The sequence below is a fragment of the Triturus cristatus genome, chromosome 6, assembly GCF_964204655.1.
Source record: "Triturus cristatus chromosome 6, aTriCri1.1, whole genome shotgun sequence".
In the NCBI taxonomy this organism is placed as follows: Eukaryota; Metazoa; Chordata; class Amphibia; order Caudata; family Salamandridae; genus Triturus; species Triturus cristatus.
This window is the reverse complement of record NC_140589.1, coordinates 562,882,509-562,896,159: the sequence shown is the minus strand read 5'-3', so window position 1 is coordinate 562,896,159 and position 13,651 is coordinate 562,882,509. Positions and strand designations below refer to the sequence as shown.

General features: G+C 41.0%; 1 protein-coding gene across 2 annotated transcripts in view; it reads right to left on the bottom strand.

Annotated features, from left to right (window-relative positions):
- TTK (TTK protein kinase) overlaps positions 1 to 13,651 on the bottom strand; it is a 650,127-nt gene that overhangs the window by 480,756 nt on the left and 155,720 nt on the right. For both annotated transcript variants that reach the window (XM_085611007.1, XM_085611008.1), the window contains exons 9-10: positions 13,518 to 13,614; positions 1,052 to 1,166 (exon numbers count right to left, since the gene is read on the bottom strand). In XM_085611007.1, coding sequence (XP_085467133.1) covers positions 1,052 to 1,166; positions 13,518 to 13,614 — 212 coding nt within the window. The remainder of the gene's footprint in view (positions 1 to 1,051; positions 1,167 to 13,517; positions 13,615 to 13,651) is intronic.

Below are 13,651 nucleotides of genomic sequence, written 5' to 3'. Positions count from 1 at the left end.
ATATCAATTTTACAGAAAGCTAGATCTTTACTAACAAAGCGTGCTTTTTGTGATTTGATGTAAATCCGTTTGACTGTTCTTGAGAAATTTAAGGTAAAAATGTAGTGATATGTGGATGGTTGTTACCACAGTATTTCATTGGTACCGCTGACTGGTCGAGTGGGATTTTTCTTAACCTGTGGTTACCTTTGGAACTGTGGGACCAAGCAATCAGATTGACTGGCAACAATATCAACAGAAATGTTGTGTCCGCCACTGCAGAACACGGTGACTCAATTTTTAAAAGCACTATCATACAAGGAGGTAGAAAGGCATAGCCTGACCTTTGTGGTGGGGGTCTGAGGAACCCCCATCTTGGGGGCAAAAAAAGATTTGCCGCAAAGTACTCCTGCGGTACCCAATGCACACCATTGTGGAACCGCAAGAGATGTGGTACTGCTAGACCATGCAAGAATGCAAACGAAGCTTCTGTGGTACTGCAGGAGAAAAGCAGTATTAAAAAAAAATCCAAATAAATATGTAGTTGGGGTCAGTATGCAGCAGGCCTCACTAAGCATGGCAGAAACCTGTGCTCAGTGAGGACGTTGGGTAAATAAAATGGAAACTGAAAAGCACTTACTTGTAACTGAGTTCCACTTGGTTCACAGAAATAAAAGTAAACAAAGTAATATTTTTGTACAAACATTGGTCTGGAGTCCGTCACCGATTGTGCTCCTGCCTTTATGCTAGCGATTTGGGAGAATACCATATCAAAAATAATTTTTTTACAATGGAATATTAACCTTTATTTCAAACCTAGCTAACTTCATTTCAATGCTGAACCTTTGTGTCTTACTAAAATTAGGTTGAACATTTTATAAAAACCATTCCATCTACACAAATATAAATTTCTAAACTGCTGGATGCAAATGAAAGTAGCCCATTAAAGAATTTCACATGGCACCATAGTAAGCTGCATATGGGGCGTAAGCACACTTGCATTATCACTGGAATTCCTAAAAGAATAAAATGTCAATGACAAAATAAGCTACAAAATTCAAAACAAGATTACCTCTTTCTTTCACTGTGGTGCTTGAATCCGTTTTATTTAAAAGCGTTAACGTTGATTCAGTTGGCACCTCAAAGTTGTCTTGATTTGACACAGCATGCATGGTGTATTTACCAAACTGTAAAAGAGACATTTCTGCTTTTAATGGTAATTATAGTCCCCTTGCAAACAAAATAAAATGATTGTTCCTGCATCAGTCATTATCAGACAATCAGCATATGACCCTATAGAAGTAGACGAGACATCCGTTTTTACATTTAAATGTGATAATTAGTTTTTATACAGCAAATATTACATGTTTCTACTTTCTATATAAACTACCACTACATAGTGTTAGTTCAAAAGAAAGGTGAACTACAAAGTGGTGGTTACTAATAATCCAAAAAGGTAAAGTTACTTACCTATACTCCAATATCCAAGGACACTTGTACCTGCCCAAGGACCTACTTTATGATTTGGCAGGCAGGACACCCTACTTGAGAAATGCTTGCATCTTTTTGACAGACAGCTAAATTTACCAAGCAAGATGCAAGTGTGCCATTTGAGATGACATTTCACATTTTAGGCTACATGGTGCAAACAATTGCTGTAGCTCCTGATACTGAGTAACAACCAAAATAACACTTCAAGCTAAGGGTTAAGCTCTTTGAAAAGTATGACTTCCACAGCATAGGCCTAAATACTGTCTCCTGCACCAACCGTGTAAGAAAAACATTAAAAGCTCAAAAAGGAGCAAGCTTCTTAACTGGTGATACATTACCAAGACCTTCTAAAGATACTTTACTGACTGTGATGACAAAAAGTAATATTGAGAAGAGTTCCAGCGTATAAATCTACAAACAAATAGGATTCAAGCCTGATGTTTCAAGGTTTTGCTGTGAAAATAAGTTGTTTTCCTCGACAGTACAATGAATTATGAATGCAACAGACGTAGAATATTTTCAATTTCTAAGTGAGGCACTTTGTATTCTGCTCCTGAAGAAAACATCTACAATCTGGAAGTAGGTCTAGCACTCCATACTGACGCAATTCAGGTGCCATAAATGCCTATGATGGAATATCTTAAAATGCAAATTTGTCAGCAGACTGCACACAATCCTTGAATTTGGCAGACAACACTGGTCAGATGGAGGCCAAGCAGGAGTGTTTATTATTGCTTTTACAATTTCAAAATATCTTGGGTATTGTAGGAAAGGTGCACAATCTACCCCATGGGAAATTCGAAACAAGCCTATGTTCTGCGAGCAATTACCTATGCTGTTTTGAATAAATCAATTTCTTAAAAATCCCATGCTTCGATTATGCATTCAAAGCATCTGTGCTGACAACTTGCTTCTATTTGTCCATGAGCACTCCTGGCACAGGATGGGAGCTCGGAGCAGACACGAGTGAATATTAACAGGATTGCTGAGTAACTATATAGTTTTGCTCGTGATGTTGGAAAATGAAGTGACATACTGTTTTGGCTTGGATTGTCTCAGTCAAACATCTGGTGTAGACAAAGGTAAACAGCCTCTTTAATTCTACAGACAACTTATTTCACTCTGATTTGCTTTTGAAAAGCGATAATAGTTTGCAATCGGGTCACAAATCTAATGATGGAATTCTCCTTATATTCGCAGACGTTTAGATTACAATGACGCGGATTGAGATTACTGAAATATGAAGCATAACATCCAAGCAGCATATTCTAACTAAATTGCTCGACAATGCTTGCACCGCTTGTGGATGAATTTGGCTACTAATCATTGCAAAAATGGTTAAATGGCTTCTACTATATTTGTTATAAGTCGTGGGGCGAATCGTGTGAGGTACTACTTACCACTGGTGTTTCAGAACCACCACTACGTTTGTAATCCAATTAGATAACCACCAATGAGATACTTGCTAATCCCCACTAACGCACACAGATGTAGACAACCCAGACACTGACATAACATTGGCACAACACGCACAACACACACAACCCAATCATACACTCATCCCACTAGCTACCACACATCCTGAAACTACAGCCACACATTTCAACTCATCCTCAATGCTCACTCTGCAGTACTCCATGCACCAGACAAAACAGATCTCATCGGCTATCACAAGCTTGACGTTCGCTTCGTCAGATACATGGTTCACCCCCACATTTTCCCACATCCTAGATGTTTTTCTTCCAGAAGCTACAGCAACTATTGTGGGGACTGTGCACTTAAGAAGGGAGGCGGCCTCACTGTCATCCGTCACTCCTCCTGGTCCCGTACATCAAGCAAACAAGTAACACTCAATACCATGGAGCTGCTGAAAATCTATTTCTTTATCTGTGCAACGAAGACCACAATTCTTTTTTGTTGTTTTTTTTTTTTTTTTTTTAAAAGGACACCCTCTTCAGCCTCATTGATACACTAGACAGGGTACAGCAAGTATACATCCAAAGCACTACAAAGGCCACAGCCTCAATCCTTAGGCTAGACTGACCACTTTGTCATTCCTACAACATAATAAACCAGTTCCCTGCCTGCATGACCTTAGTTGATAACCAGATAAAAGCAAATGTCTCAAGCTCAACACTGAAGACAGAAAATGCAAAAATAAGCAAAAACACCTCACCTTGGGATTCCAACTGGTGACTGGCCGAACTCGAACCAACACCCAGTAACCACAACAGTAACCTCAAAATTATCATCAACAGCAACGTGGGCAAGTCAACACAGCGACAGCATCCTGCTTTTGCACCCTGGAGATGCTGAGATAGATCGTTCAAATGGATCTTATGGCTAGACTTGTGCTACATAAACAATATATACATATCCAGGAAACTCTGTTAAGGTACTTATATCTGCTACCTTACTAAAAACATGTTGGAAATTCAATAAGGGTACCAACAACTATCAAAACCATCCAGACATCAATTACTGAGATGAGAGTAACACCACGATGCACTACTGAGCACAATGGGAGGGATCCTTGTTTGGCTGACATTTTTCTTCCTTGGTTTCAGATGTATTCTGGTGAGTGAAAAGCCATCATAGGTGGTTGCTCGTCCCTTACATGGTCATTCTTGCAGAACCAGTCTGCGACTGACAAAGAGGCCAAACATACCATATCAAATTTGAGATTTTTTATCACATTTATTTTTATCTAGCATGTTGACCACATAGACTGGAACTTCGAAGACTAAACTCTACATAACAAGTCACTGAGTTTTGAATGGACATGAGTGCATATAAACAATTAGGTCGCATATCATCTAAGGAATGGTCTACCATTACACCCTGGAACTATTGAGGATGAATTAACTTTCAGGAAAGAAGTGACGAGTGCTTTTTCTTGTAAGATCCATCTAGTTGATCTGTGCTAGCTAGGTGATCACTACTATCTCCAATGCATGAATATTATCTCATTGTTACATTGGGATCTGTTACAGTATATAGATTAGAACCCTATACACTCTTTGGCAACTTCACAAAATAGGCATGCTAATTAAAAATTTCCCTAGGATGCCCCCACTTCCGTTTCATCTAAAACTGACAAAGAAAAAGCGCAACATGATACTGTTCCAGCAAATTGATCTTTGGGTAACGTCTACCTGTATACAAAGCAATAAAAACAAAAGATTCAGAAAAAGGCTTATTCCCAGCCAGCATATACTGCCCAATCAAAAATGACAACATGAATAAAGTTTCCAACTAATGTAGAAGTGAGCCTTCAATAAATACCAAGTGGGAGCCCTACATTAATAAATATGATCAAAGACCTAAACAGGCTAGCTGGTTACTGCATGATGTGGTGAGACAAGTGAGACGTGGGTGTGACTACCGGTCTTGTAAAGGGTGAATTATGGGGAAGTGCTTGGTGTAGGCAGCTTCTTCCCTAAGGATGTTTACTCCTTTTGGTTCCCTTACTCTGCTCTGAAGATCCATACTCTCGTGTGATTTACGTCCACGGTGCCCCCGTGTCTCATCGCCATTGCCCGTACGCTGCTGCATGCCTTGCACGGTGGAACAAGTGCGCACGTTCTGTGTGTCTAATTTTTCAATCTTTGTGAATAAACCAGGATGGCGCAAGGAGCTGTGACCTTAACACCGTTTTTGTAAACTTCATGGAGTTTGGCGCCACGCTCTCATTGTTTGTATGGATAGTTTATAGCGCTAGTGTTAACAACAAAGCCAACGAGACGCTGTACAGAGATGGGGTCATGAGGCGCTATATATATATATATATATATATATATATATATATATATAATATATATATATATATACACTATAACTCCCCCACAATGCATTGCTTAAGAACTCACATATTACATCATTCTTGATCAGTGACATCAATGATGACCTCACTGATAACATCTCAAATGACATCACTGATGACATCAAGTAAGCAAGTGAGTGTTAAACACAAACTAAACTACTACAAAATGTAAATCAGTATACTAGGCGCGCTACTACTGAGTGATATTACTTCTAACATATGTTGAGTGAGTGGCTGTGTAACTGTGTGTATCCAGGGGTGTATGGGTGTATAAGTGGCTGTATGGGTGTATACATCTGTGTGAGAGAAACTGAGTTAGATGCGGTGTGAGTGGCGGTATTGGGGAGTGAATGGGTGTGGTCTGTGGCTGTATGGGTGAATATGTAGCTTTCTGGATGGCTGTATGAGTTGAGTGAGTAACTGAGTGTGTAAGGCTGTATGGGTGAGTGGCTGTTTGACTGGGTGTTTGGTTAAGTGATTTGTGTGTGAGTGGTGTATTGGAGAGTGTCTGTGTGAATGGCTGTATGGGTGAGCGAGCGGATGTGAAAGTACTTGTCTGGATGTGTGAATGGGTAAGTGATTGGGTGGGTGGGTGAGTGCTTATATGGGTGAATGACTGTATTGAGAGGCTGTATGTGTAAGTGAGCAGGTATGTAAGTGACTGTAGGTGAATAAGTCTGTGTGAATAGCTGTGTGGCTGTGTGAGTGGATATACCAGTTAGTGACTATATCAGTAGCTGTATGGGTGAGTGAATGTTTGTGTGAGTGGCTGCACAATGTAGTGAGTGGGTGTGTGAGGGGCTCTATAGAGGAGCGAGTGGGTGTGAGAATACTGGCATGGGTATGTGATTGTGTGGGTGTCAGTGGGCAGACGAGAGGCTGTATGGAGGTGTGTATAGTTCTGTGGATGATGTCATCACTGATGTAATTTGAGATGTCATCCGTGAAGTCACTGACTATGCCATGCGTGATGTAATATGTGAAGTCATAAGCAGCACATTGTGGGGGTGTAAGGTATAGTTACCTCAGGTAACTATAACTGCTGAATTTCATTGGTTTTAAACAAGTGAAATCTGAGCCCCAACTATAACGTCCCTGTAACCTTTAGTTTTGTAAAGTGAATTTCTATGCTTTAACTGGTCGTCACGTTTGCAGAGTGCTGGAGAAAGGGGGTGGGGCCTCCAACCAGCTCTCAGGAATGAAGAGAGCTGGTTGGAGGCCCCACCCCCTGTGGGACTTACTGGAGGTAACAAGAGAGCTTCTTGGCCCCCCGAGAACTTCATCCACCAACCAGTAGTGCGCAAGGAGTGGAGTTTGATGAGTGGTGAAAAAAGGGGGCGTAGCCTCTGAAGCCCTCTCAGCAATCACGCTCTGGAGTTAACAGGAGGGGTTGTTGGCCTCCAAGGACCATCAGCATCAAAAGGGGCTTCATCCCCCACCCAGAAGTGCGCCAGGAGGCACGTTTGCAGAGTGGTGGAGAAAGGGGGCGGAGACTGTTGCAACATATCAGCCCGGCCTTCTATTTTTTCTAGGAGAGGGGCCGTGCAGCCCCTTTCCCGGGCCGATTTCAGTCCCAGGGATCCCATCTGTCGGGTCCCGGGCACCTCTATAGTGGGTGCCCTGGTCCCATCCAGGGCACCCAGTCACCAACAATAGGGATTGCGGAGGAGATCCTGAAGGGCCCCGTGGTCCCTGCCGCCTCCCCGCCTCCTATAGGAGCTGGCATTGCTTTTACAGAGACAGAGCTGCATGTTAGCAGCTCCTCTCTGTAAAAGCAATGCCAGCTCCTAACATGCAGCTCTGTCTCTGTAAAAGCAATTTTGCTCCACTCCTAGAAAGCATGAGCATTTTTTATCCTCTTGCTTGCTAGAAGCAGAGCACAGTTTGCTATGGCTTGGCGGGAGCGGTAAAGCTCCTGCCAAGAAATAGCAAAAAGCTATGTCCCCGGGACATAGTAGGAGCCGGCCCCCGGTCGGGTTGCGGTACCCAGGGCCATGTATGGCTCTAGAAGGCGCTGTGCGGGTTCCCTTTACTGCAGGACACAGCATCACTTTAATTCTTACCATTTGACCTGGGGACATGTCGGTCCCCATCCCTGCCCAACGGGCCCCTTGCATTTATTTGATTATAACTAGGGCTCCCGGTTTTATGGTATTTATTTTTTTGCCATTTCCGTCAGTATTTATCCATATTTATTTTTGCCACAATCAAAGGACGCTACAGCTAGTATTTTTCCACATTTATTTAAATTGACAATGCACACATGTGCTCGGTTTTTTATTGGTCAACACTATACATTCATCTGAAAACTTTGCCATTTGCAGAATGTCCCAAATATGCTTAAAAGTGGTATCACAAGCCATTTGTCTCAGAGCCTTGCAGTCTCTGTCATAGGCAGAGTGCCACATCCGCTCCCTCACTTAACACCATACTGCCCCACTGAGAGAAATTCACACTGCCTTCAACTACAATCCAATTTGATCTGCTATAAACACCTGGATGCGACTCAATTCAAATTTCGCACTAGGCAAGAGCAATATGCTCCCTAAAGGAAATAGTAACAACACCCTGGAAAAAGTAAACATTCATAGGGAATGAAAGATTAAATAATGAAATACAAGCAGGAACAACATGGTGAACTTAACGCTTTTATACTCACTAATCAGAAATCACGGAGTGCTTATGCCAGAAAACTACAGGGCCCAGAAAGGACCCATTTCAATATCCACTGCTTATATGCTTACAAAACAAACAGTATTGTTTAAAAAGACCACATTCGTGAACACAAAGCCGCCGTACACATTTTTTTTTTACAATCCACCCATTAACCAGGTATTGCTGTACCTCCAGGTTTGGTGCACTTACCCACCGGGGGAAAACAGCGCTTCACTGGCAAACTCGGTAAAGTGACACTAATGTTTTTGGGGTTTGAATAAAACAGATTCGGCCACTTTAAGAACACTCCGTCTTGCTTTATTTAGTTATTGATTTTTCGTATTTTGAACCTTTTATTTCCGTGGCTGTACTTTGGAATAGAAAAATGTCAAAACGGCATTTCCATCAAAAGTGTTTTTCTTTTTTGCATCCATTTCACAGGGGAACAAATGAACGTCAGGGAGAAAAAGAGGGTGAGAACCATTTCTTGAGTCCCGGTTTTCGGTAAGTGAGGAGGAGTTAGACAGAGAGGGAATAAGAAGAAGAAAGAGGGGGGGGGGGGGAGCAGCTGCCAGCGGCAGAGCAGAAGCAGACACCTTCATTGTCTTGTCTGGGCAGGAAGCAAGAGACAGACACTTATTCCTTCTCTGCTCCCCGCCCATCCCCGAACAGCCACTAATGCCGAGCCTTCTCTGCAGGCCTTCGATATTGTAAAACTCAGTCTGCAAAGAAAAGACTGGTGCCGGTGCAACCGGCAGAGGCTAAGGGTGAAAGAACATCAAAGCCTCATTGACAAGGAAACGGTCTTTCAAAGACCTGTGAAGTACTCGGGTGCGGCGGCTGAGTGTGTGCCCGGAAAGCTGTCTCAGCCCAGACTGACACCTCCTTAATCCTCTAAGGAGGGGAAGATACCAGATGGTCAATGACAAAATTTACTAGTATTTTCCCGTTTTTATATATAAATACAGATAAAGGAAAACTTGTTTTCCGTCTGTATTTATATGTAGAAATCTGTTTAAACAGAAAACCGGGAGCCCTAATTATAACCCCAGAGGGGTGGCGGTCCCCCTCCTACATATATTGGACATGCCCCAGAACCTGGCCCACCCGGGGAGATTAGAAACGAAGCACAGTAGCCAGCATAACAATTTAAAAAAAAATTTAAAAAATCTGCGGAGTTTGCGGATCCAGCGCGAGTCCCAATGAAATTTCTTTTTTTTTAATGCGGTTTTGGCCCCTAGGCCTGTGTGACAACACCTCCCTCCCCCTCCACCCCCACCCCCACCGAAGTGGGCTTGGGGGTCATGATGTTTCTACCCTGCCCCTTTTTTTTTTCCTGTTTTTTTCTGTGACCGAGTCACAAGATGGTTGCCGCATTACCTGGTTTGAAGTGTTGCCAGACAATCAGATCTTAGCACGAGAGTGGGAAGGGTCGCAAACCTTTTGCATCCCCAGTTGAATATCACAAAAACCTTTAAATAACTCAATAACTACTGAATGGATTTACACCAATTCACAAAAAGGAAGCTTTTTGGACCAGCAGCTACCTTTCTACCAAATTTGGTGTAATTCCGTTCAGCAGTTCCGGCTCTAGGTTAGTCTAACGTTTCAACAGAAATTAACATGGGGAAAACGTGTTTCTGCCCCCCGTTTTTACTTGGATCACGCTTGACGGACCACCCCGAAACATACAACATAGCAGCTGAAGTGAGCGTCAAACTAGTTTTAAAAAGTTCGTGAGGATTCGTCAGACTATGCCAAAGTTATTGGCAAATGAAAAAACGCTCTTCCAATGGAAACTACATCCCAACTATAGCTACTGATGCACACACTGTACACACACAGATATATATATATATAGCAATGGCCATTGAAGGGATGTTAAATGATATAGTCAAAAATGTTACTGAGTAACTGACAATAGTCATCAAAATATGAACAACATCTCCACTTTTTAACAATGTTGGGCATTTATGCAAACATAGGAAAAGTAAACACACTTGTCAAGAATTTATTATTGTTGTATGCAATATGGCAGAAACTACACAAATAGTTTGTTTTCTTGCTCCATTATTTCAGTGGAAAAGAGAAAGAGAAAAAAACTATGCACTTGTCACTTTAAAAATGAGGGGAAATGACGTGGTGGGTCATGTGATCAAGAACCCTTGGAGGTTCGAAACGCGTCATGGCGGCCATGCACTGAAAGAATTAAAAATTACATTTGCACTGCAAAAAGTGGAGTTCGCGCCTTTCTTGGTTCTGGGGACTGGACCGCGGAGAGACCGTTGTTAGAAAGGACATATATATATATACGCTCCAAATCCTCGGAACAGACGCGTTTCGGCGGTCTGCCTTCCTCGGTGTTAACGGCACACCGAGAAACGCCATATTTTATACACATCCATCTCCACGTGTCACAACATAGTAGACATAGACAGAGGACAGCGTAAAGTGTCAGTGGAATTACTGGCGCCATCTTGTAATGTACCTATGTACATATATACAGTGCAAATTATACAATTTATACAATATATACACGTAAATTAATGCTTAACATTGATCAAGCTACTGATTTAAAAACTATTTTTGACCTCCTATAGAGGATGACGACATGACAGAAGAACAAGTTTTGGAACATCTGTCAATTGAAACGGATAAGAGAACAGACAGTGGGTTAAAGAAAAAATCTAAGTACTGTCCCATTTTACCACCTGGGAACCGCTTTGACCAATTCAGTGAAGCTGTAATCGAAGAATTGAATAAAATCAAAAACACCAGAAATAACACCAAGAGAGAAAATTTAAGTAAAAAAGAACGGGAAGCAATTAAAAATCTGATGCAAGATAAAACTTTGACTATAAAACCTGCAGATAAAGGTGGCAACACCGTACTTCTAAACACCACGGATTACCTGGATGAAGCTTATAGGCAATTAAATGACACCGTAAATTACAGTAGGATTACCACCAACCCGATGAACAAAATGATACATGAACTAGGTAATAAACTAACGGGATGGTACAAGGAAAATCTAATCAATGAAGAAGAACTTAAATTCCTGACGAATGAATTTCCGGTCACACCGACCATTTATTTTTTACCAAAAATTCATAAAACCCTGAATCATACACCGGGTAGACCAATTGTCTCTTCATGCAAGTCACTGTACGAAAATATCTCAGAATATGTGGATCACTTTCTTGCTCCCATAGCTCAGAGTATGAGCTCCTACATCAGGGATACTGGTGACTTCTTACGGATCCTGTATGGTATTTCTTGGAACAACCAATACCTTCTAATCACTATAGACGTTGTGTCACTTTATACGTCAATACGACATGAGGTGGGACTGCAAGCATGTACCTATTTTCTAAAACAAAGGAAAATCACTGAAATGAAACACACACAAATGTTACTTAGTATGATTGAGATATGCCTTACAAATAACATTTTTTGTTTTAACAAAGAACTCTTTAAACAAATGTGTGGAACGGCAATGGGCATTTCTTTTTCCGTGAACTACGCCAACATCACTATGGGATGGTGGGAAAAGACTGTAGCCTGGAACTCAGACAATCAAGAGGAGATGGATAAGATCATTCTATGGGTCCGCTACATCGACGACTTGTTCCTCATCTGGAATGGCACAGATGGGGACTTCCAAACATACTTTCACAAATTGAATAACAACGAGATCGGTCTATCCTTTACACATGAGATGAGCAGATCAAAAATTCCATTCCTTGATACTCTGATTTACATTGAAAATGACCAGATCTACTCAACACTTTACAGGAAGAAAACGGCTACCAACAGCATCCTGCACGGAACCAGTTTTCACCCCAAACCATTGTTGGACAGTATTCCCTTTGGGGAATTCATACGACTCAAGCGTAACTGCTCAAAACCAGACGACGCGGAGGAACAAATACATGAATCCATGGAAAGACTTAAACAAAGAGGTTACACTGAGTCCATTTTAAAGCGGAACAAAAAGAGAATTGATGCCAAAACTCGAGCAGACACTCTCATGCCCAAAACCAAACCAACTTCTGAAGATGAGAAACAAGTCCCAAGGTTTATTACTACCTACAGCAAAGAGAGTGGGCTTATTATGAGCAAAATCAAGAAACACTGGCATTTGATCACAAAAGACCCTGATATTGGAAAACTAGTTGGGATAAGACCAACAGTAACATACAAAAAAACGATATCTCTGAAGGACATGCTTGTTAAGAGCCACTTCGTTCAGGAAGAAAAAACCAGCTGGCTAACAGAACAACGGAATGGGTTTACTAAATGCAACTCTTGCAAGGCCTGCAAAATTGGAAAAAATGTGAGAAACATCGTTGAGCCAAATGGAAATGCAATAAATAAAAGAAAAAGAATAACTTGTAACACCAAATTCGCTATTTACATTATCGAGTGCACTTGCGGACACAAATACGTAGGCAGTACTATTTGTCCACTTAAAAAGCGCATTCTAGAGCACATCCGAGCAGTTAAGAATAAAGACACTACATACGCAACTGCCAAACACATGATATCATGCCAAAATGGAGACTGGCGAGCAATGTGCTACTATGGAATCGACACCATCATGCCTAATGAACGCGGTGGCGATAGAACTAAAAAACTACGGCAGTTGGAATCCCGCTATATCATTAGATTACAAACCAAGACACCGAAAGGGATGAACAATGATGAAGAGCTTTACGTGCACTTGGAATAACGAATTAAAAACTCTGATTTCCATAGCCATCAATGACAATTTGAAACATCAGCATCTTTCCCCTCTCTTCCATCCCCCTTCCTGTTTCTTTCTTCTTTTTTCCTTTTTACACATTTTAGGTATTGAAACCTTTGATCTGACATCAACCTGTGCCTTTTTCACCTCTTTTTCTATTTCCACTTTTTGACTACTGGCCTTCCGCTGTTTGTGCAATAATGTACTATACAGAGACACTAGGCTGAACCAGTTTTTTGAAAAGTTTTTTGGAAACCTTTGCGAATTAATGATATTGGAAAAAATTATTTTGTGTTATACAATGACTAAGTTATAATATGATATCATGTATATCCTGGGTACTATACCATGACGTGCTGATGCTAATTCATTTTCCTGTTAATAACAGTATGAGATTTAATTTCTTTTGGTTAAAAAAGTACAACCTTGTATTGACTGCACTACAACTCCCAAAATGCCACATTGAGGCTAGCTGGGCGTATATATAGTGCCATAGAAGAAGGACTTACTGACCATGAGCAAGGCCGTGTAGGCTGAAGCGCGTTGGTTGAGCTGTGTTACTAATAAATACGTTTTGGAAATATCTCCTTTCCGAGTGCCGCATCTTTGGAATGAAATATATATATATATATATATATATATATATATATACATACACACACACAAATATCTATTTATATAGATAGATTTAGGATATTGGTGCAAAGTAAATCTAAAACAGAAGTGTCTATATTAATATAAACAGGGAACGTAAAAGCCCAATATATATTTACAAATGTAAATCTAATTAAATTATGTTTAACGCCAAAAACGTATACATACCTTCACCTTGTCCAAGTTGTAGGATTCATCTTCTCCATCTGATTTCAATATAGTAAAAGGCACTGCAGCAGATCTGCTTGGTGTCCCAAATGATTGCCTCAAAAATAAAGAGACACAAATATTAATAGACGAAA